We start from the raw sequence: 25,721 nt of genomic DNA, 5'->3' as shown, positions 1-25,721 counted from the left end.
AGTGAGCTTTGTACTTGACCCCAGGCATCTAGTTTGCGTCTACATTCCTAACCATGATATATACCAGCGCTCATCTGTGAATTTCCCTGATGACAAGCAAAGAATTTCTCGGATTAAATTAAAACGTGATTTTCAACAATGAACCAGCCTAATATCTTCGAACCAACTGTTCAGGATAGCTAGAAGCCAATTTAAATGAAAGGGATAAATTAAAAAGAGAAAAGGTTAACAGTCTGGGTATGAGGCTTCCAGTTGGAAGTGAGAGGTGTTCAGAGTGGGATAACACACCTGCAACCCCAGTCATGACGAACGCGATTTACACCCTCCAGATGCCATCAGCAATGAGAGGAATGAATTCCATCTCAGTGGAAGCAGGCTGAGCATTCGGAGCCTTCTAGAACTGTTGTCTCAATCTCTGATTCATGAAGGATCTCGGGTGGGGAGAGGAGGGTGGGGGAATACACATAATGAAGCAGTTGGGGATAGAAAGGTCAGGGCAGATAGACACACGGGCTGGCTCCTCACGTAGCTCCTGGCTGCCCACACCACGTGATTTATTGCACTGGTTCTAACTAAACATATATTATAAATCGCAGGGGAGACAGAGCACCCAGACCCATTAGGCAATTTAAGCTTCTCTAAAATATAAGAAGAGAGAGAGCATCCATTATGCCCTCAGCCCCTTTCTGGGTCTTTAATGACTCCTCTAGGCTCTGTCTTTCTGGAACCTTCCATGCTCTCCTACCCCGACATAGCACTCCTCAATCCTTCTGCTGCTTCTTGGCTGCCCAAAGAAACACTGTTGGCAGATTGCTTTCCTTACTACTTACTTCTCCGCATTGAAACATGGATTCTATCCTCACCACTCCTGCTCCTTGTCAATCTCTCTGGCCTAAGTTGGCCCCAAACTTCCTGGTACTCTGCTCTTCAGCTTCTGGAAGCCTCTTTCTCCAGGCTCCCTGACTTCTCTTGGGTCAGTTCTTCAGTGCTCTTTGCCACCTCCTCCTCTTCAGGCTGCTCCTACGATGTCTGTGTTCTTTGGGAATCCATCAGTGGTTATCTTCTCTCTTCACTTTCTACTTCTTCCTGTGCCATTCCTTTTATTCCATATGGTTTCAATTCATGATGCCAAATCTATACCTAAATGTTCTTTGTAGCGATTGGCCCAGGTACTGTATTTCTCATACCTTCCGGAGGGTTCCACATGAATTACCCCACAGGTATCTCAAACTCAAGATGCTCCACACAGAGTTAATTTCCTTGTTGCCCAAACCCCATCCTCTTCCTACATTTTCTTCCTTAGTGATGTACCTGTTCTATCCCACTCTCAAGCTAGGGACTTATTATCCTCACTTGTCTGTCTCTTGTATCCCCACCCATAGGATCAAATTCTCCCCCAAAACAGAGAATGCTCGAGCATCTGACTTAGACTCAGGCTCTGTTTTGGAGACAGCCCTCAGCCCACTGCTAATCACTGCACAGGATTCCACCCGTCAGCTGCAGGGCTGAGGCACCTCTGGATTTTGGGCAAATGGTTAATCAAATGACTGTTGAGAAGTGTATTGGTTGGGCATTCTCTTGATCCTGATGTGTGACTGGGCTTGGTTGAGACTTTACTGGTTGCTCTTCTCTTTACCCCTGGGAGCAGAAAGGAGCTCGAGTCCCAAAGAATGGAGACCTTCTGGTGTTTAGAACCTCTGACCAACCTCCTGCACCTTCACCCTTACATGACGCTCTTTTCGGAGCTGGAAAGTTCTCTTCCCCTCTGCCCCATACGCCTGAACAACAAAAGAGGACCCAGCTACTGAACCAGAATGACTTGATTTTGACTAAATGCCACACATTAATAAAAGAAGGCAAAATACAATTTAGACGTGATCTGTGGGAATGTAGTTATTATCTGGAACTTAAATAATTGACCCCCAAACTTTCAAATGGGCATGCTATTTGACAATGCACATAAGAAAAGTCTTTAGTTAGTTCAAAGGATGTAGTTTAGACATTTTAGTGAGCATCCTCTGGATTAGGTGGGCAAGGGGAGAAATGGGGGTCTCTGGCTTACATTAATTATGAGCAATTTCCTCCCTCTCATAGATAATGCCCTGACCCGAGGGAAAATGAAGTGCTGGAAAGCGGACACTGGGGGAGGGCACAGAGCAGTGGTGGAAGCCAAACTTCACTGACTTCACTTCCTTTCTTCTCTTGCCAAGTATTTATTAAAAGAAAATGTACTGATATTAAAAACCCCAAACTCAAGGGGACATTTTTCCTGCATCGGCTTGCTAGCAGAACCCTATCTGTTTCTCTCAAGTCTTTAACATCTTCACTTTCATGGTCAAAACTGCTCTGGGATTGTCCCCTGGGACAAGCAGGGAAGCCACTGATATGAATAAACTCAAAGGGGACAGCTCTAAGGGGTGTTGGGAAACCAGGCTGCGGCCTCTGAAGTTACCGTGACCATTGCTGTGGGAAAAACCCAAAACTCCTGCTGCCTCCTATAGAAATGCCATCACGTTTTCACTTCCTCTACATGTGAATGCCACCAAGTCTGCAAGTCCAAAGCATTTGCTTTATTACGAAGAGCTAAAAGGTCATTTCATTATCCAGAACATGAAAAAGTAATTATAACTCTTCTGGAACATCCTCCGGATGTTAACCTCACAAGAAAAGGGGCCTTGTTTGGAGGACAGGGCCACATACTTGTCTGTGTAATTACCACACAGCAGCAAAGCTGAAAATTGTTTTGACAATTTTGTTTCAGAAACCCACGTAGGTATTAAGAAGCCTCCTAGATGCTAAATTCTGACCTGTGCACCATGACTAATGCACTCCCAGGATCAACTACATGGGATCTCAGCACAGGGATGAAAACACACACACACAACTCTCCCCCTCATGCATCTCTGAGTCTTGGACCCTCTGTAAACACTTCATTTACCACTATGTATCTGGCTTTGGATCTGGGTGCTCCCTGACCCTGGGAAAACAGACTTAACTTTGTGAAGCCTCATTTGCAAAACAAACACCACAGCCTTATTCTTACTATTTCCTGTGATTTCTATGATTCTAAATGAAAAAGTCTGTAATTACACACATTTGTGTATCTATGTAAGTAAAAAGATAATTAATGAGTAATTGAGTAAAGACAAATATGTAAGGTGGGGCGAGTGGCTGGGTTTAAAAAGGAAACAAATTAGCCAGAGTAATAGATAACAGTCATGTGCCATTTAACAGGGATACGTTGTGAGAAATGCGTTGTTAGCTGATTTCATCATTGTGTGCACGTCATATTGTGTGCTTACACAAACTAGATGGTACAGCCACGACACACCTAGGCTGTGTGCTCCTGGGCTACAAACCTGTACAGCGTGTTACTGTACAAAACAGCACGAGATTAAATCAGCACAAAAGAAAATGATGCAATCACGAGATGCAGTCAACACGAGATGTGTGAGGCTGCTGCTAGCGGAACACAGCATACTGTTTTCCAGCAAACATTTTTAAATACGCGGAAAGAGTATACTCTAAAATAATGATAGAAAGTAGAGCATAGTAAGTACATAAACCAGTAACATAGCCATTTATTACCCAGGATTACGTATTGTACACAATTGTATGTGCTATACTTTTGTAGATTGGAAGCACAGTAAGTTTATTTACACCAGCATCACCACACACATGTGAGTAATGCCTTGCGAGGTGACAGTACGTCACTAGGTGATAGGAATTTTTCAGCTCCATTACAATCTTATGGGACCACCATCATGTATGCAGCCCACTGTTGACTGAAATGTCATTATGCAGCACGTGATTTATATCTATTAGCCACATGTAATATTAATTTATATATTTATTTATATTAATTTACATCTATAAAATTTTAATTTATACATATACATATAAAATGTATTAGCCACATGTAATATATGTGGATTTCAACATTCTTTGATGGATTTCAATGTCCTTTGAAATCCCTGGAGAGAACAACCTCATTAATTGGAATATTAATTCAGATCCCCACTTGGGAGGAATGTGTTTGTGCAAGAGGTGTCCTCACTAGGCCAGGGCCCTCCGGTTTCCCTTTGCAGCTACAGGTAAGAGATTCATCCCGTCCATTGGTGCCATCGGCACACAGCGCCTCCCGTTCTCAGCCATCTCGTGCTCATCCATTAAACTACTGGCTTGCTTAAAGCTACGGCTTTTCTTCTTCTGAGGTTTAATACCAGGTCCAGTTTAGTAAGAGGAGCAACAGTTACAACCCACTCACAGGCAGGCTTGACAGGACCCAATGAGACCCGACGTAGTTACCCAGGTTCACTTCTGTTAACGAGCCACATATTAAAATGCAGCAAGAGCCATTTCACACTCTTCAGTGACCTGGAGAGTGATCGCTCTTAACTAGTTTTCCCGCAGAAACCCACCTGCGATTCAGACAATTGGAAATATCGTTTTTGTTTTTCTAAGAACAGAAGCTTGCTCTCAAAGCCCAGGGGGCTATGCAGTCAGTCAGGAGTAAAGCAGATAATCCAAGAAAAACCAGCTCCCACATATGACTGAGAACGTGTAATTCTACTCGTGTTAAAAGGAAACAGTCACCAACAACCATCACGCCTGGAGCCCTAAGCAGACAGTGGAGAGCAGGGTGGGGCAGAACGTAGGGGGAATAAAAATCACACTGTCCTAGAGGCATCTTTCTTGCCTTCGAAACAAACAAACGTAAAATTTTAAACCTTAAATAAATTGATATAAGTAAATATACAAGTGACTCCCCTCGTGCTATCCCCATACCCATATATTGTCCTAACTGCCTTCTGATCTTTCTTTCACTGTATTCTTCCAGGTAGACCTCGCTGCCTCGTCTCCAATGAGCTTCACTCTTGTTTATTTTGAGAGCAATGATTTAAAACCGTTTGTGCACGGTGTCGGGGCACGGTCTTCCTTGGGAGAGGAAGACTGGGTCCATTCCTCTTTCTTCTACTCCAGAGCTTGTCACATTCAAGCCTTTAAAACTGTGCTGTCCAATACATATCCATATACGGTTATTTAAATTTTAACTTTACTTGAAATGAAATTTGAAAATCCAATTCCTCAGTCACCTTACCCATATTTCAAGTGCTCAATGCAGACACAGTATATTTCATCATCACAGTGAATTCTGGTGGACAGCACTGCTCTAGATACGAGTAGAACCAGAGAGTAAGTAAAGTTAACAGCTGCTTCTCCAGGCCCCAGGTTCATGGCCTCCAGGGAAAGCAAGACATGGCTAGTGAACCCCTTCCGGGAAGGCACTCTCCCTTTCAGAGCCTCATTCTCCACAGCGGGAAAGATGGGGATAATTCCACAAGACTTTTTTGATTGTCAAATGCGACCATTTAAGGGAAAATGCTTTAAAAAATACTGCAGAGATGCAAGATGCTTTACTGCATGCAATTTCCAGTCTTAAAAGGCTATGATTTTCTTTTAACACCTTTTGAATACTGACAATGATTTCTGTTCTCAGAAAGGGGTCAGGTACTCATTGATCTCTTGGCTTGGCAGGAGTAGAAAATAGAACAGGATGTCTTGAGCTGTCCCCAGGCCCTGCTTTTTAATCTTATCGGGCTTGTTCTGCCTGCCCTCTTTGATACAGAGCAGAGGAGAGGATGTAAGCAGAATGCAAGCTCTAGAAGGACAGGAATGCGGCCTGTTTTGTTCACTAAACACTGAGAAGAGTGACTGATATATAGTAGGGACACAATAAATATTTATTGAATAAATGAAAGACCCTGGCCAAATTTGCTGACATGAGGATTTACATGGACCCTTCTGCAAATGAACAAAAAGAAAAGCTAACGAACCTAAGGAAGGACAGTACCAGAGTAGGGAGAAAAGGGGTGGCTGCAAATGTTGTAGTGGGGAGGGTTTTAGCTACCGTGTACTGACAGCCATGTTCTAGAAACTGTGCTAAATGCTTTACACACTCCTCTCCACTTTATAAATAAAGAAACTGATGTTACAAAGGTCCAGTGACTTGTCCAAGGACACCCAGTGGTAAATAGGGGTGGAACTGGGATATGAAATAAGGCCTGTCTGACGCCAAGGCCTGTTTTTTCTTTACTTGCCCACAGGGCCTAAAAGTGATAATAATATAAATACACAGGCCACAGCTCAAGGTTCTGAAGTTCAGAGGCAGGTCCTGCTACCAACACCTGAAGTGTCCAGCTGAGAAGGAAAAGGGCGTCACGTCACAGTCTCAGCCCTGTCCACAATCTGCGTGCCCAGGAAGCAATGGCAGGAGTGGTGCAGGGTAGCAGCTAGTGACCACTGCAGACCACAGACAGGGCTAAGGTTTCCAGGGAGCCAGGAAGTTGTTCTCAAGTTACAAGTGAACAGCCGTGCTTCGTGCTCCGTGGAGCTCCTTCCCTCTAAATCTCAGGCCACAAACTTTGCATGTGAATGTGATTTTTTAACGCGTGTAAAAGCCCTGTCCATCCCCATTTGCCAGGCCCCCTCCTCTGTGTTGAGCCTTTGAAACACAACAACAGCAAATGTATAATTCTTCCAGATTCACCCCGGAAGAAACCAAGACATGTTCATGCATTTGTTTTGTAAGTGTTTTGAGCAACGCTGTGTGGCAAGCCCTGTGTTCGTTGTGATAATAAGTACGACTTCTTTTTCATTCTTGACGTCAATGCTGTCCAAAAGAACTTCCTGTGATGACGGAAGTGTTTTTTATAGCTGCTATCCAGTACAGTAGCCACTCACCACATGTGGCTAGTGTTATCGAGAAAACGTATTTTAAAGGAAATGAAAAGTAGTTTAAATTGCTACAAGTGGCTGGTGACCACCATATAGGACAGTGCAGCTTTACGTGTCCCTGCTTATCCTTTTCTTGCATGGTTTTCCATTTGTAAACTATCTCAAAAATCTCTGAGGAACATGAGTCAGGAAAAGGTTTAAAACCACAATAAAAATAAAGCTTAAGAATTGTGATGCCATTTACAAATAAGAAATCATTAATTCGTCAAACAAGCAAACATCATTCTGAGTTCCAATCTAGACAGACCAAGTGGTTCCCACCGGAGCAACCTACAGTCTTGGCAAAGTGGGAAGACATGTGCAGAAGGAACTGGGAATGAGTGGGTGACATAAGACGGGTCATAACCATCATGGGACTTCAAAGGAGAGATGGGGGTTGGAGGTGACAGAGGGGAAGGAGGGATCACGGCTTTGGAACCGGACTAACTCAGTTTTACAGGGAGGAAAATCAATGCCGTTAATTGCCTTTGCTGGATTAGAGTGATTTGGGATTCCTGACACACAGGGTTGTAACCCTGACTTCCTGCTCGTGACTGAATCCATGGCTGCTGGAACACCGGAAAAAGCTCATATAAAGCTTATGAGACAATGGGATACATCACACAATGTTGCATGAGAACAAGTGATTTTACCGTAAAAGAAGTAAAAAAAAAAAAAAAAGTTTTCACTGACCCTAGTAAATGTACTACGGGGAGACCTCCTCACGGTAAGAATCAGCTGATCATGAACAAAGTAGGTGGGGCAGTAATTATTACTCCAGGAAATAATGACAGGGATTCTCCGCAGTCAACTTTTACAAATAATTTGATCTTGGGCAACAACCAAGAAATTTAGAAATCAGATCCTTTCCTTGTGTGGAGGTGGGAAATAGTCTACAGATATCAACTTCAGAGGGAACCAAAGCTGTTGTATGACGTAAACTATGTGCTTGGTCAAAGCCAGCCGGGGTTTCACTACGTGGCAGCAACCACGCATCAGCCACTGGCAACTACTCAGAAGTACAGTGCCCGGGTCTGAGCTGTCCTCCCGTGACGCAGCGATGAGGCGCGGTGGGGCCGACTCAGAGTTGAGGGGAGGAGATGGTGTGTGCGTGTGTGTGTGCGTGTGTGCACACCTGTGGAACACGGTATGTGCTTGGGCCCGGTGCCAACACCTGCCTCATCCATGAGGGGACAGGCCCCTTTGAGAGAGAAAGTGCTTCGGATTTAAGGTGGAGCTACCTTTCTAGGTAGTGGAGGGAGGCAGGGGGGTGGCCACTGCAGGAAACCGCCCCCCCAGGGGCCTGTGGGAAGAGCAGTGTCCCTGCCCGCCCTGCTTATGGGAAACTCAGCTGTGCAGCAAGCTCACGAAAACAGGTTGTCCCACCAGCGGCTCCTTTCTAGCATTTCCATAATGATCCCAAATGCAAACATAGACCAGAGAAGGCGGTAAGTTTTAACATCAAAGGTCTTCACATCACAAAAAAAGCGCAGCATTTCACCACCCAAAAGACTCCCTTCCTGGCTTACTTACGAAAGGTAAAAAGTCTATTTCCACTTCCCATCTGTTGCATACAACGCCCCGCCAACTTCCCAGACTGTTGGGCAATAAAGGGAAACAATAATGGAAGATGAAAAGAGGCCCCAAGAATGAGGAACTTGATAAAAAGCAAAACGTGAGTGTGGCGAGGTCTGCCGTCAAATGAAAAAGGCACCAGGTCAACTCCACCTCACCCCCACCAGCATTTGAAGCAAGAAGATGATAAGGGCTGAGCTATCCCCATCCGTGTGAGTATAATTGCAGCTTACACTGAGGTCCTCAGCTCAGTTTGACCCATCGAGGCCTGACTGTGAATGATGACTGCATCAGAATGGAGGCAATTCAATCGGCAACCACGCCTGCCTCCTAAGGTTCGGCTGCCACCACCCACCACCGTGAGCTTCAAATGAGTTCCTTCAGGAAAGCACTTGGTCAGTGCCCCACGCACAGTGACTGCCCAGGCCAGCAGCCCTCAGGCGCAAGGCACTGTTTTGAAGCCTCTGGTTTTATCCTGCACTGGACTCCCTATGATTTTTTCCCCGTATTTAAAAAAAATAAATAAAAAATTGTTCCCTATTTTATAAAAATATATATGTACTTATATACGTCATGAAATGGATCATCTTACCCATTTGTAAGTATACAGTTCAGTAACCTTAAGTACATTCACATGGCTATGCAACCACTACCACCATCCTTTTCAGAACTTTTTCATCTTCCTAAACTAAAACTCCAGATCCCTTGAACAATAACTCCCCACTTCCCTTCCCAGGCCCTGGCAACCACCCTTCTACTTCCTGTCTATGAACTTGACTACTCTAGGAAACTCGTATAGGTGGAATCATCCAATATTTGTCCCGTTGTGACTGGCTTATTTCACTGAGTATAATGTCCTCAAGGTTCATCCATGTTGCAGCACGTGTCAGAATTCCCTTCCTTTTTAAGGCTGAATAATACTCCACTGTACGTATACACCACATTTTGTTTATCCATCCATTCACGTGCCAATGGACATTTGGGTTGTCTCCACCTGTTGGTTACTGTGAATAATGCTCTAGTGACATTGATGTACAAGGATCTGTTTGAATTTCATTCTTTTGAGACTGTTTTGAGAATGAAATTCTCAAAAGAATGAAACAAGGGACTCAAACAGATCCGTGTACATCAGTGTCACTAGACATTTAGGAGTGGAATTACTGGCTCACATAGGAAACTTGGTGTTTAATATTTGGAGAAAAATATTTTATTCATTTTGTTCTATGATCATTCACTGGTGCTACTATAAAGATGTTCCACTTTTTGGGGGGTGGGGTGGGGGTGAAACAGTTTTCTGACCCACTCTGTCATCTCCACTGCACCTCCGCACTCAGAGTGTCATGGTGACACCAAACTGCTCCACTTGTGAAATTTCTGGTCACCGTCGGCAAGTGTCAGCCCTGAAAGAAGAGCTTCCTCTTGCCCAGAGGACCTCGGATCCCTCAACGACACCCTCCTTATCCTCCCTGCAGAGCTCCCTTGTCTTGAGCCCATTACTGCACACCAGGGAACTCCTTCCAGAAACCATCTGCCCTCCCCGTCGTCACTCTCCAAGACGTGCTCTCTTCTGGGAACCTCTACCCTTGCTCTCTCCTTTTTTTAAAATCTCTGGTGGCTTTTTGTGTTGCCTCTGGGGGCTCTCGCTCTGCCATAAGCTATGGAAAGTTGCCAAAAGGTGTATGATAAGATTCTGCCCTTGACTTACTTTTTTCTTCACATTCACTTCATTCAAGGTTTGATTCTTCTTATAATTTCCAAATCCACAGCACTGCGTCTGATTTCTTTCCCAAGCCTGAGGCAAGAGTTTACAACTGCCTGTAGGGTTTCAGTATTGACCGTTCAGTTTGAGGTGCCCCAAAGCAAGCTCATCTTCCCTCCATTTTACTTGCTTCTTTTCTTCTACAACTTTTTTCTTCATTTTATGACCAGTTAACCAGCTCAAAGGTCCAGGGGCCTCCCCTCTTCCCTTCTCCTTTGTCCCATGAGCCCTGACTGGTCTGCTCGGTGACATCTCCACATCCTGTCTTTCCAGTCCTGGCTAGACTTCTACACTCTTTCCAAATGACTCGTCCTCAAGTTTCTTAAGAAAAAATACAGCTGATCCTTCTTGGAAAGTGTGTGCCCACAGCCTATCAGAGTGCCTCTTTGCACGACTTGTCCCTGGAGCCCAGCTTCCTGCCAGCTGAGTTCTGTGCCCTGCAGGCTCCGCCGAGGCACCCGGTACCAGGGCAGGTCTTCATCCCGCTCTGAGGAATGAGTCGGCCAGTTTGTGCTCAGTGCCTGCCAGTCATTTCAGGGTGGCATTCGGGACTCCTGCCTGAATGCCAAAGGTTGAAGTGACTTTCTCTGAATGCATTTGAACAGCTGAGTAAAACGTCCTTGCTTTCAAAAGGATAAGCATTCTTCATGTTTTCAGAAGTCATCAAACCTGTTTCCTTGTTTTTGGAGAAACAGAGTAACTTGGACTTTGGCCAGGATGAAACAGTCCATCCTTTTCTCAGGTGTGTTTACTTAGGAGAACGCAACATTTGGACAGGAGCAGGTGTGTTTACTGAGCTGGGGTTCAGCCTAATCGTTTAGGAAAACTTCCTGGTAATTTCTCTCCCCTGTAATTTCCCACTATTGATGGAAGTACCTGACAACCTAATGTAGGACTGCAAAGGAAAAGCATGTTGGCTGTGTCATTTAAATACCAAATCTTGGGAAAATTTAGGTGCCTAATATACTTTAGATTTCTTTCCACGAACAATAATCATTTAAAATATCACTGAATAAAGTCTGCAGTTTAGTTAATAGTAATATATCAACCTTAGTTTCTTAGTTTTGATGACCGTGCATGGTGATGTAAGAAGCTGACATTAGGGGATGGGCAGGGGTGAGGAGTGTGCAGAAGTGCTATTGTCTATAAAAGGTTATTGAAAGAAAAAGATCAGCTTTCCCCCTTCTGTGTGTGGGGCAGAGCACTACGCCCTTTACATCGTCTTGTTAAGACCCTGTGAGGTGGAGACTGCACTCCACATTTTACAGATGAAATGGAACTCTGCAAGGGCCATGGACAGCTCGGCACAGACCTCAGGTGGTGGTTTGGTGGCATATGACGATCACAGCCATGTCCATCTACATGACTCAATGTGTGTTTCCCATATCATAGTATGACAAAATAAAAATGTGTATACACACAGACACACACACACACACACGGTCTGTCAGTCAGTAACTCAGTGTGCGTTCCTTTCCTAATAAACCTCCCTGTGACCCATTCTCACTGAATATATTCACTCACAGGTTGCCTCTTCTGTGCAGGCCCACACGTCCTCCAAGGCAGATCTGGCCAGTAACTCACTGCACCCACAGTGGCACACACACATGCATGAGAAGGCCTGGCCTTCCTTCCTCTACATGCCTGCCTCCTCCTGGGACTGCACCAGTGGGCAAAACCTAACGCACTCACCCACCCACTCATGTAGTCCTTCATTGCTTATAGAAGAAAGAAACCACGGGTGCAGACCAAAATGCAAAGGAAAGAATCACAGACTCTTAGGCTTTTCAGAGGCATTCCACATCACTTGTTCCAGGAAAGGGATTCACCATAGTCACCCCTAGAAGCACTTTAAAAACAGAGATTTCTGGGTCTCACCCCAAAGTTATGATTCAGGACGGCTGGATGGGGCCTGGCAACCTGTATTTTTTCAAAATGCCCTCTTCCCCAACTCCATGTGACCCTGGCCCCAAGTTTGGGGTTTTCCCCAATAGGTAAATACCTTCTGGAAATGGACAGCCTCTGCTCAACAAGGCCTGGGGTGAAGGGGCTCACTGTCTCACAAGGCACCTTGCATGGTTAAGGGGCGCTTAGGGCTAGGAAATCCTGTTCCATACTCAGACATGAGGTGCTTCTTTGGACATTCACTCCTTTGTTCAAATTTTGTCTTCTGGTACAACTAAGAAGACGTGTACTCCCTTTTTCACATGACCAGCCTGAAGGCAACCATCATATTTTCTAAAATCTTCTGTCTTCTAGACCAAATGCCCAGAGTTCCAATAATCAATTTAAAAACACACAATGTGTTCTCTCATTATACCATTTCAAATGTGAAACTCAGACATTGGGTAGAGTATTCTGAAGGCGCCCTGATGGTACCAGGGGCAGTCGTTCTCCATGCCTGGGTCCCTTTGTCATACGGCAGTGTAGGGCAAAGGTCTTCACCTTGGCTACACATCGGAACCACCTGGGAAGCTTTAGGAACTACTGATGTTTAGGTCTTACCTCTCAGAGATTCTGATATAACTGGTCTCGGGTTCTGCCTGGTTATCAAGAACTTTTAAGCTTCCAGGTGATTTTAATGAGCAGCCAATGCCGACAGCTACAGATATAGACACTACTTTCTCTCCATGTTACTCTGTCAGCTCATACTAAACTCATTCACACTCAGCCTACAGGCCTTGAATCCCTGCCAAGCCTCGTCATGCACTTGAAGAACTACTTGAATGAACTTAATGGCAAACTTTTGCATTTATTCCTGATAAACGTTGTCCATTTGCTTTGGGTCCACTGTTGCATGGCTACTGAAGGTTAGATCAATTGAGCAGCATATTGATGATCTACTATCTCTCTGGCTTTGACTCTTTTATGTGCTTTCTGATACCTTAATGTATTAGATGAATAAAATCATAGATTTTGAAAGATTACCGAAAATCCTCTGGGAAACAAATGATAGCAGCTGCTTTTTGAGCAATGGGCTATTCTTTCATAGATAAGGGCCAGATGCTAAACGTTTATGGTCACAGATAAATCTAAGAGTATGGCATTTGTTCTTAGAATGAAATACAGCTCTCTGAAGTTCTCTCTGGTGGCAGGAGCTAGCTGAAGCCAGCATGCTGGGCTGCCAGGGTACTGCCAATTGGTGACATTTCCTGTGTGTGACCTCCCCACCACCATTTAAATCAACTGCCACGCGGACTGAAACGTCTCTAGTGACACTAGCTAAAGATGCTCTGAGTCTACAGAAAAATTTAAGACTATATTAACATACATCTCACTGGCCAGAAAACAAACTGTGAATTGATTTTTTCCAGAGTTGTAAAGGCTATGACTCCATTACGAAAGCATCATTCAACTTTGTAGGAATGATGACACAGCAACATGGCAGAACATAATGGTATGTTTCTAGGTAAACGAAGTCAGGGAGGTAAAATAAAGTTAGATTTTGTCGAATTTTTTAAAAAATTTTTAGAAAGTGGTATTTCTCTTACATTCACAGCACCAGCCTAGAGTAAGACTTGAAAGTGGCATTTCACTTTTTCCCCATGTTCAGTGAGGCTGATGTTGTACCTGTCATTTCTCAATCCCAGCTGTGCTCTCCTCCCTGGGGCATCGCAGCCAAGCCTCCCACCTCCTTCCACCACCGGCAAAAGAACTACACATGAATTATCTCCAGGTATAAAGAACACAGAAAGCCGATGCCAGAGCGCGACTGTTGACAACACGGAGCAGCTCTGCTAACCCTTAAGCGGATGCTTAAATCCCATTATCTGGGATCACCTGGGGCAAGACAACCTCATCCAGGGCTCCTTCTGGTCCTATAGTCACCACTGCCTGGGGGACCACTTTCAACCAAATTCTTGCCTGCAGTGAGGATACAGTGTACAATGGGTTCCATTTCTGCCCAAAACACAGTAGAAGCCTTTGCTATTTCTCTCCTGGCATTTTTCAAACGCATGTTTAGTAGACAGTCAACTCCCAATGTGTCTACATATAACTACTTTAGTTAAGGGTACATCAGATTTTGCATTCTACGGTGTACAAAGTTTTTCCTGACTTTTGCACCACCCTCTTCTTCTCTCAGATTAATGTTTATTTGATTTATGGATAGACGTAATATTATCTTTAACCAATCTGTTATTCGTGGACATTTAGGTCATTTCCAATCTTTTAATTCTTCCGTGGACATCTTTGTCATATGTCATTTCACGTATTAAAATGCATCCGTAAGATAAATTCCTAGAAGTGTATGTGTATGGGGGTGGGGTGGGGTGCGTAGGGCTCTGTATTTTTCAAAGCACTTTTTTAAACACTGTGAAATATAATACTGAAAACTGCATGAGGCGTACAGATACTTAACAAATGACTAGAAAGCAAGCAAGCACCAGTGAAATACTACCAATACCTCTAAAAGTCTCTATATGTCTCTATTCTTAATAACCTTCATTGTCCTTCCAGAAGCAACTACTACATTTATTTTGTGATAGTCACTTAATTATCATAAGAAAACATGCATTTTTAAGAACTGTAAACCAAAGGGGGAAAAAAACCTTAGGATGAGATCTAAAGATGTGTAGAATTGACCATTTTAAGGTTGGCTTGTCTTAAGCCAATTTCTTGCTTTTATCTTTTCTCATGACTGCATATAAGGAACATAAAAATAACATTCGAAAGGCAGAAAAAGAAAGAAGAGGAGGGAGGGGGTGAAATATAATTGTTCAAATTAATTGTACTCACCACAGGGCTAGTCGTTGCTCAATTTCCTTGAGAAAATTTGTATGAAATTTGTGCAAAGGTTCAAAATTCAGGAATATGAGGCTTTTCAACGTTTCAGGCATGGAGTCCTCTTTGCTTACTGCGCTCTGAAACCACTGGAAATAAAAAAAAGACACACTTAGGGGTGTAAAGAGGAATGGTGAGTGTTTGCTATTCTTCTGAAGAAATGCTGCAGCCAAGCGCGCCTGGAGGACGAAAGGCTTTACTATCGGGTTTGTGGTATTTCGGGGGCATCAGGGGCTCCCAGGCCGTACTGCTTGTCCCTTTTTTCATTAGATGGGGTGAGCAGCTCCCAGCTCTTTATTACTGCTTCCTAAGATTGGTTACCAAAAAATTGCTGAAGCCAGGATGAATCTCCGAAAGGGGCAGCTCCTCAAATCAAAACCTCCCTTCTGGCCAACTCACTGGGATCACTGATTTGGTGGTAACCAAACAACACTTGGTTCAGTCCTTTAGGAACTTCCTCCATCTCTGCTCCTTTGTTAAGATGTTGAGCAGGAGGGTGGCTGGACCAGAGAGATAAAGCTGCTGCCTTCACACAATGTCACTCACCTTGCTGAGGGGAGGCAGGGCTGGGTCCCAAGAAGTTACAGAGCTCCTGCCCAGGGCCAGGCACTGTACATAACGCCCTGGAGGCACACAAACCCAGTGACTCCACTGACCTCCAATAGCCTAACTCTCTCCCAGAATCCAGGGGTCAGAAAGACATCAGCGATGCTTTGAATTTGTTTCCAAAGCTGAACAGAACTGATTAAAATAATAAAAGGCAGTCTTCTGGCAGATTTTCCTGACACAGCTCAATTTATTATCAAAGATAAAACAAGGCTTCTACTCCCTCTGGGGTTTCCTTCAAGCAAAAATAAGTAGCTTCATTTGACAATGGGCAAAACATGAAAAACGTTCTGCATCAGTGCACGCACACAGTAAAATGTTTCAATTTTCTCCACTTTAGATGTGCCTTTGCACTTAAGAAGTCACAATTATAAACATTTTTATAGAGTACGTTCTGAATTAAATATACTGTCTTAATTTCTATAATCCAGGAACACATGCCTTTTAATTGGAGTCACAGAATCCAACATTTAATGAGATCCAGCTTCTATCCTAAAGTTGAGTATTAGTTGAGATAAATTATGTAATTTAATGCTTTAGGGGCACTGCTACACATACCGAAGTGATGACTTCTAGATCCTTCAGATATGTTCTCTCCGTGGTGGAGACTTCCTTAGCAATGAAGTATGCTTTGTCAGTTGGGAATCTCTGCAAGATCCATAAAAAGAAACAAGACATAATAAATTTGAGTGTTAAGTCTCCAAGAATGTCTTGATTATAAGGAAGTCCGGGGGAAAGTGGTACATTGCTATCTTACAATCTTTTGTTAACTGGTATCAAGGCTAAATTCTCAGTTATTCCCCTTTTGTGTGAGAGGAACTAGAATAGGAGACTGGCGTTCCGTGATGAGAAAATGGTCTAGGAATGTTTGCTTTCATGTAACTATTACCCTCAGAGCAAGGCCTGGAATGATTATGCTAGCCCCCACTGAGGACTGTTCATTCAAAACAGGCCATCTGAAAATCGAATGAATTAGTAAAATATCAGAGTGATGCAATCTTCAAGAGAATAAATGAAACATAAGCCACAGTGGCCTGTGTCCCGGCTGCCGTGTGCTGGTGGTGCTGGTGTGTGTTCAGGAAACGGAAGGTATGTTGTTCACGGGAACACAAAGGGAAGCTGAGCTAAAGGGACAAAGGTGAAAGCAGGCAGTGACGCCATTGTGCCTCCACGCTCTGGAGTTCATTGGTTAGGCGGGCAGGCAGCACCATTCCGGAGTGGGCCAGCAATTGGTTTTGCTTTCCCTTTCAACAATAAGGAAATGGAAATCCCTTGGAGGTAGCTATCTGGTTGCTTCCCACCCAGTTCCACCTGTGGAGATGCACTTGAAAGCAGAGACCCGAATAGATAGTTGCAAATCCATGTTCCTAGCAGTACTTGGAATGCCCCAAAGGAGGAAAGCCAAGTGTCCATCAATGGATGGATGGGTAACACAGTGTGGGACAGCTATACAATGGCATAGTATTCAGCCTGAGAAAGGAAAGGGATGCTGACATGTGCTACTGCATGGATGAACCTTAAGGACAGTCTGCTGAGTGAAAGAAGCCAGTCACAAAAGGACAAACACTGTCTGATGCCACTTATGTGAAGTTTTCAGAGTAGCCAAATGTACAGAGACAGAAACTAGAATGGTGGCTGCTGGGCCTGGAATGAGGGGGAATGGAGAGTTAGTGTTTAATAGGCACAGAGTTTCAGTTTGGGATGGTGACAAAGTTCTGGAAATGAAGAGTGAGGATGGTCATGTACCATTGTGAATGTACTCAGAGTCACTGAACTGTATGCTTAAAAATGGTTATATGGCAAATTTTATGTTACGGATATTACTCCAATTAAAGGCAAGAATAGCACACTCTTATGCACAAGTGCCCACACCTTTCTCCGGCCCTCGTCCTCGTCATCAGTCCGTGGGCACGGCTGGTCGTTCAGCAGTGGGCTGACCAAGGGAGAGGCCTGCTTGGTGTCGGGGCTCAAGTTGGGGGACAAGATCACGCTGGTGGGCACAGCTCCTCCCTGCGAGTTGATGGACAGCTCTGAAAGGTGAGGGCTACCAGTCAGGGAGCCTGTTTGGGGATGAGAAGTATTAAAGAAAAAAAAAAGTAATTCCTCTGGGTCCTATTTCTACTTACAATTTTCACCTTTTTAAATCTCCAGAACCTTGACTACCATATGGCAAACTTAATGAGCTTCATGATTTTCTAGCTTTTTTTTTTTTTCAAAGTTGCAGCTGCCTTAATACTGAAGATACCAGCGTATGAATAATTCAATGGAGCCTCAGTTATGCCATTAATGATCAGGTAGAGAACTCTGCTTCGAGAAGAATTACAATGGTTTAAAAGAATACTGTATCCCCACATAGAATCTTCACCTCCTAACTACTGCCTTAGTTTCTACGAATTACTCGAGAAAGACACAGTATCTCTATCACAAGGAAACATGGAAAATGACTAGAAAATAGAGCTATACTAATAGGAAACTAAACGACTTGTGCACCGAGGACAAACTATATCTTGTAACAATGGGCCACAGCTAAAGAAAGGTAAAGCAGCTAACTCCCCATTCTACAAAGAACAGAAGCAAGCTTGTTATACCTGGTGATGTCACTCCATGTCTCTCTCACTGTTTGGGACAGAAACACTAGCATCACATTTACATGCAAAGGTGATCATTTAAAAATGCAAAGCTGGAGGTCATTCCATTATCCCAACTCCCCTTTATGAGTCAAAAAGTTGACAGGTAATTAATTATTCCTCTGAAAAGGATACCATATTAAACAATATGAAAATGTATAATTACCCATTATGAGTCAGCCAAAGGAGATGATGTGTTACATGAAACTCTCTGTCAACAGAATTTTGCAAATATCAATATACCTCAACCCATGGAAGCTAAACGGGATGTTTCAAACATACCTCTAACCTAAGTGCTTTTACCTAACACTCGTATAATTCTAATGCAGGTTTGCGATAACTAGTGTTAGAGTAAACAAAGTTAAAGGAGCCTGCAGTTCTGTCTGTTACCATTATAAGGAAAGACAAAGTAAATGCTTTCTCCATTTTCCAATATACAGTTTCAGCTCGTTGCTACTCTGCACACTATCAAGCATCTTGGAGAGAAAGGTGAGGTGCAGTTTTCCAGGCGTACCCCCCTTTTCTTGACATCTATGCTCTCTCTCCCTCTGGATACATTCATATCCATTTTGAAATTATAAGATAGGCCAGCCTAGAATGAAGTAGGGTAGTGAACTTGATCCCAGTATGAATGAACCATAAAAAAACCACCACCAGCCCCCACCCGGTCCCTCATTGATCAGCCAGCTGTGTCACCAACACACAGGTGAAAAGCCACCACACCCAGGAAAACAACAAAATGCATGCATCCTGCCCATGGGGCAGTACAAGGATCCTTGAAGAACAAGATCAGGAAATGTGAGGAAAAGGCAAATTCAAGAAGTTCGCATTGTAAAAATCTCTCCATTTAAATCCTTGCATTTAAATATACAATCATTGAAATGAAGTCCTGGTGTTAGACAAAGACCCAATCACCCCACACACCACCAGACCCAGTGAAACCCGGAGAAAAAAGCCAGAAATTGCTTCACAAATGTCAATTTTATTGACACTAGTGCACAACTGAATACAATAATTTTGGAAGAATTGGAACTTGTGAAATAGAAATACTGACAATAATTAGAACTGCAATTATTTCAAGGTACTACACTACTCTTTAAAAAAAATCACAAAATGAAAAATGTTATCACTACAAATAGGAATTAGAAAAGAGAACTTCTGGCAGTCTATCTGGAGATCAAAACATTTCATGCATTTATGAGTTGCTGTTTGAGAATCACTTATTTGTCCACCGTTATCCGGCAAAATTTGGGGCTTACCTTTAGCTCTCGCACGGTGCGTGCGATCAGGTGAGGCAGTTATAAGTGCGAACATGCTGGGCCTTGAATTTGCAGTGATGTGGAACAGAAAAAGCATTCGCCTCATCATTGAAAGAGTTGGAGCCAAGAATAAAAAGCAGTTAGAAGGCCAGTTTGAAAGAAGAGTGTGGGGTGGGGAAATGGTACCAAATAGGCCCTAGGCAGCGTCCCGCAGCAGGTAAAAAGCCAATTGCCACATTATGAGGGAGAAAATAAGGGTGAACACAGTCAAGTACAACCACTTCCGCTCTCCAAAGGTCGAAGGCTGTTGCCCTTGTGTATTCCCCTTGGGGACACTTCTACTCGGTAGGCTGAGCAGGCGGTAAGAATGAGTGAACAGACGAGGGTGCCAGGAGAGATGCCACCCTGCCAAGATGGCAGGACACATTTCAAAGAAGATAGCAATCTAGAAGAATCCCCACTGGACCATATGAGAGATAGGATTCAGAAAATGGGCCACTCACAGTAAACTTCATGACAACCTTGTTCCTAGGTAGATTAGGGGACAGCCCCCGGTCAGGCAGATTGTTGGGTAAACGCCTGCTGCATTCACTCATGTAGCGTAAAGATATGTGTAACCACTGACTTCACATGTGCATACCGTCTTGGAGGATGAGCAAATTAGGGTGGCTACTCCAGCTTTCAGCTGGCTTTGTGTCTATTCCCGGGCCTAAGAAAGGCAGGGTGATGGGTGTATTTAAACTATAAAACCAATAAATCATCAAATACCATGCAGCCTATCCTAGAAAATCTATCAGCAATTCTAAGGAAGGAAAAGATCCCAAACTCTGAAGTTCGATGTTGCTAATTTGAGCTGTATCCGTGGAGAACAGTCCTGCTCCCTGTCTGCCCCTTGCAAGAGAAACTTTGAAAATGTAGAGGTGACATGGTCCAAACAAGAATATGTAGCTCATTTGCCATTCAGCAATCAATGAAATATGCTGACTAGGGTAATTAGTAGAATTTGGCAGCTTAATGACTAATTAAAATTCTATGACTTTGAGCTAGTGTGTGATAACAGTCTGTACAAAGGGGTGTCCACCTAGGGCCCGCCTTCGGGCAAGAGCGAAGAGCTGTGTTGTAAAGAAAGTCAATGTCTAAGATTAGTTATTAGAACTACAAGTAACCAATTTTCACTGAAGTAGTCCATTTTACAAAAAAAAAAAAGCAAACAAACAGTTGTGTTGTTAGATAAAATGAGTCCGCTTGATTTATCCAGCCACATAAAGCCTGTTCAAATCATGCAGCCTGTCCCCTGCTTTGAAGGCACAGCCCTGGGCAAGGAGAAGAAATTGTGACCAACAATCATTGCTATTTAATGAACTTTTAAATGCCTGGGTATTTTTATCATTTTTTCCCCTCTGAGACACATTGACAACAATTTCTTCCAGCAAGGGGCTCTAGGTAAATAATTTTTTTGGGGGGGAATCTTTTGAAAAAGCACCTGGATATTAAGGCAACAGGTGAAAGAAGTCTGAAGAGATTAGAAAAAGATCAGTTAGTTATACCCTGAAAGTCTGGAAGCTTCTGATTCTTTTTAAAAAAAAATTTTTTTCCCAGAAATTGCCCTGCATTACTTTTAGGCATTCAGTTATATTTTCAGTTAATGACTCTTAAATCCTTCACCTCTTCCAGATGATTTAACCCTCCCCCTTGGTTCCCCCATGTCCTCCTCCCTGACATTAATCTGTATCAAGAGGACTGAGTTTGTCACCTCCATGGACCGGAAATGCTTTCACTAATACTGCTCTCAAGGGAGGCATTTCTGGTAATTGCTTTTTAAAATCCTTTTACATGTTCAGATTCTCATGGCACAAACAATTATGGAACTTCGAATTAGCACTGCTGTATTTATGGATTTCAATTTATCTCACAGCCCAGAAGCTGGCTTAGCTTCTCTATCTTTTTAATGTAAAACACATTCATAATTCTCTCCTGACTGCTCTGGGGCAGCTGCGTTTGCAGCATCTCCCAGGCCGCGCGTACCATGTCTTGACCAGCTCTTCCTCGGAGGTACACACACAGTAGGAACGCAGGATCAACAAGCCTGCGCCCCCCTTCTAGGATCAGGCACAAGCTGCCTAGTAAGCATCCACCACCTCCAACTATAGTAAGGGCTTAAGAACAAACTCACACAAATCTGGGAAAAGAGAATTTTCTAATACTTAATTGTACCTGTATAGTATTGTAAATTGCCCAGTAAATTGGTAGTCTCCATTTTTTAACAGATAAGTGTTATTTTTCCTGTTAAGGAGGAACCTAGAAAACCTGACAAAAAATTTTTAAAATAGTAACCCACAGATTTGTTAAACAATATTTAAAAATCTGAGAATGAGAATATTGATGAAAAGGAGACTATTGATTGCTTTCTCAAGTCCTCATTTAAAAATTTTAAAAAGTACAATTATTAAAAAAGTATTTATGCTGATTCTTCACTAGTCCCCCAAATCAAGTTATTTATTTGGCAAGCTTCTCGGTGCCATTCATCTCTCATGATTTGTCTCTTGCTACTTGGTCCTAAAATATAGATTTTATATCTATGTACCCAGAATATGCTCCAAAGGCACATACAGGAAATACATTATGGGTGTAGGTTTTCATCTATTTTTTAAAAAGCTCTTTTAAAATCCATACTCTCCCTCTAAAAGAGAATACAATGAACTCTCTCTGGAGATTGCGTTTGAAAGCCAGCTATCAAAAACGGTCAGTGTCGTGTGGAATAATGGGTCGTCTCAAGAACCCACAGGATTCACTCTAGTCTGATAACTAAGCTGGGTCGCACCCCAGTGGAATTTGTAAAAAATAAAAAAAGGTGACAAAGTTTTACTGGAATTATAAGGTTCAACAAGGAAAACCAGGTTATAGGATTACCAATCATAGCGGTGGTGTCCTCTTCCTGCTAGCTCAGGGTGTTGAGGGTACTGTATATGTGCTTCTTAGACCAAGCTCCTTTAAGAAAAGTTTTATAATAAGCAGCTAAACATCTTCACCGTTCATCATTAAGCAAATTGGAAAAGCAACAGCAATGCAACTTATAGAAAAGTAAAGAGAGAAATACTACTAATGGAAAAAGGACAGTAAATGCACTAGCTTGTTCTTATGTGGAAAAGATAAAGGCGAATTCTCCTTTGTTTGAACCTGGTGGTGGTGGTGGTGGCAGTGTTTGGGTTGGGGAAACACGGTGCTTCGTACCAATGAGAAATACCATCTTGTACTCAGGACAAAGCTTCAGCCGTCAGTGGGAAAGAACAGTTACAATTGACAGTTTTTACAGCAAGATACCTGTTAGGACAAGTAAAAGCCTCTTCAGTTTAGATTAACAAGAAATATTAATACCATGCATACACTGTTACATGAGTTTGGCCTTCCATGCTTCAAGAGTCACCAAGCTCACTGTTACTGGAGAAGTCAGCCGCCTTCCCGATGCTCTAAATCCATGCTTTATTGAGATATTGCACTCTTAGGCCATGGAGAGATGAAACCAGACAGTATCTGTGACAGCCTACATTGTGGGTACATATCAAAACTAAAAACAGCTTATTGGCCATGAGAAGCCAACTGGGGCTGAGTAAGTGAGGTCTTCTCTACATTCCCAACTATGCCCCCCCCCCAACAAAACAAACACACTAAATTCTTATCAATGTGAACTATGTCCAGGTTTCTATTACCATTTGAATAGATACTACCATTCAACATATGAAGCTGTTCCTTTGGTCAGCTGTCTGAGCTCCCGTATGTAAGCTACTGCCACAGATGCTCTCGGTTTTCATCAGCCCTCTCCCCTAAATACAGTGATTCTGCTCACTTCCAAAGAACCCCCACCCCTATGCACACACAGTACAACATTCAGGCTCGTTAGAAGATGAAATCAGAAAAGTGAAGTCTTCTATTCGCCTTTTCTTTCCCCACCCTTAATAAAATATGGTACCTCCCAGGATGCCTCCATATTAAAGCTTGCTATTTAGTGAACAGGATCACTGTATTGTAGAGGAAACATATATTCCAGGTACAAATTGGTATTCAGCAGTGGAAAAATAAAATAAAAAAGGACATCAGACAGTGCTCCAACAATGCAAGGAACAGAGGTAAACCATGCTTTGAAGATAAAGACAGAACGTTGGGGAAAAAAAGCCTTTTCTCTTAGATAGGTACATGCTGACAAAACAGTGCATACAATGGAACAACAGAAAAATGTCTTAAATTTATTAAACAAATGACAAAAATGAGAATGAAGTCCCCAGCCTTTTCTATTTTAAAATTAATTTGGTGTATTAGAAATTTTAATAAAATATCTTATCTATAGTATTAAATATACACACAGAGAGAACAGAAGGGCATTGGATTAATGATATAGGCCAAGCTTGTGAGAGTTGGTTAGTTAGATTTTCATGGCAATTTTCCAGGCAGAACGGGGTGAGCGTAAAGGATTGAACCCATCGGCCAGGTAGGTGTGTGTGCCGAGAGCAGCAGGTCTGCGTTCTTGACTAAGGAAAACCTATCTTTGGTCTTTCTATGCACCATCGCAGAAGAGTGACAAATGGCTTAGTTCTTACATAGGAACTTGGAGGCCCAGAAAAAAGCAGTTGTTAGCCCAGTTTCGTGAGCCAGAAAGCTGGTCCATGAGTAAGAACAGGCCTAGCACCACACCATGGCAGGCTCGTTGAGAGTTAGTTACGCACCCAAATTCATAATAAGGCAGGAGCAAGGCCTCCAAACTCCCTGATACAACCTCCAATTCAAAAGTAGAGTTAGTCACTGTTCCATGCTTTTTACTGCCCCCCTCCACACACACACACACACACACACACACACACAGAATTTTCCTTTCTTCCTTAGGGCCCTTGGTTTGTGTTGCATTTTGCAGTGATTTCTAACGACTCCTCAATATTCTGAAATCGCTGCACCTGGCCCCAGCAGTAAGCTCAAGTACCTTCCAGCACCATGCATTCCCAAGATTGCATTCACAGCAATAGCCTTGCAGTGAACGCTTTATACCTGCTCTCAACTACACATGTCAGCAGTTGATTTTTAATCCTCCCTGCTTTCAAATACAAAGCCACCCCAAAACATAGCAGAGTAACGCGATCTGGGACCCACACGGAGACCCAAATGAGCTACCTTCCACCGGAAGTGACAACCAAATGCCAGAGGCCAGAAGACATGGAAGGAAGGCTGTTTCTAGGCCAAGCTGTGAAGTCGGTGTCATTCAGTCAATCCACCGTGAAATCGGCCGGAACAAATTAGAGTCTATTCCATTTTTAAAGCTTTCAGGAAAAAAAGATTTTCTAATTCTTTCCTAGTTTCTACCATGGTGTTTAATTGCTTTCACTGGAAAAGAAAAACACATTTCTCATGCTAGAAGTTTCACCTGTGTTTTCTGGAGTGATATGCTGTTTATTGTATGAAGGAAGACCTTTTTTTTCAACACAAGACTCCTCCACCCACCTCCTTCCCAGAGGTAGGGCATACAAATCAGCATCTGCAACTTCTCTTCAAAGGGGCAATATTTGGAAATCTCGGAGGTTACAACCCAAGAAAACAATAAGTTGCCTTTTACAAGGATGTATCCAAATAGGTGGCAAGCGGGCCACTTTCGATCTTTGATGCCTACGACGGTAGGCCAAGTCATCACGGACATTTTTTTGCTTTTCATTATTATTATTATTATTTTATTATTATTATTACTTTTTTAATAAAAAGAGAACTGCTGCATCAAGTGGCATGCTTGCTTATTTTGATCTGAAAATCATGGCTTCATTTTAAATACGAGTACCAGCAACTTGGTGGTAGAGGTATGCACAAGTGTACACTAGAGACCTTATTTCCCTGTATTACATTTCAGTCAACTAAACAGAAACAGATGGAATTAAACTAACCAGGAACAGGCAGCGCCAGTAAATTCTTTAATGTTGCCAGAGTCAAGTTCTTTAATCACTTACTGCTGTAGAAGTTCATTTACTAGTACCTTTTCTTCGGTATATTCTTATGAATTTGGCTAACAGAGTTGAATGTCAACCTCAGAAAGCTACTTGCAATAGATTATTTTGAAATGGTCACCTCTTCCAGGTTCATAAAAACTTCTGCTATCGCAGGGACTGCATAGAAAGATTCTTTTGTAGTTTGATTTGTAAAATTTGCAGCAATAAAATAGAATCATCCCATGAAACTAGAGGAAGACCAGCCTTATAGTAACTAAGCTCGTCACTGTCAGAAGAGGAAGACTTCTAGAAAAAAGAGCCTTTCTTGGAAATGCAACTCTGAGATCTCTTTAAATTCTGGCTAACAAGAATAAGGGCC

The 25,721-nt window shown here is 42.9% G+C and overlaps 1 protein-coding gene across 2 annotated transcripts in view; it reads right to left on the bottom strand.

Annotated features, from left to right (window-relative positions):
* Positions 1-25,721, bottom strand: part of FARP1 (FERM, ARH/RhoGEF and pleckstrin domain protein 1) — a 218,521-nt gene that overhangs the window by 25,981 nt on the left and 166,819 nt on the right. Inside the window, exons 13-15 of one of the 2 annotated variants that reach the window (XM_074329441.1) lie at positions 17,372-17,559; positions 16,058-16,147; positions 14,849-14,982 (exon numbers count right to left, since the gene is read on the bottom strand). In XM_074329441.1, coding sequence (XP_074185542.1) covers positions 14,849-14,982; positions 16,058-16,147; positions 17,372-17,559 — 412 coding nt within the window. The remainder of the gene's footprint in view (positions 1-14,848; positions 14,983-16,057; positions 16,148-17,371; positions 17,560-25,721) is intronic. The other variant, XM_074329442.1, reaches the window with a different exon arrangement.

The sequence above is a fragment of the Rhinolophus sinicus genome, linkage group LG04, assembly GCF_036562045.2.
Source record: "Rhinolophus sinicus isolate RSC01 linkage group LG04, ASM3656204v1, whole genome shotgun sequence".
Taxonomy (NCBI): Eukaryota; Metazoa; Chordata; class Mammalia; order Chiroptera; family Rhinolophidae; genus Rhinolophus; species Rhinolophus sinicus.
The sequence above is the reverse complement of the archived record's forward strand: the minus strand, read 5'-3'. Positions and strand labels throughout refer to the sequence as shown.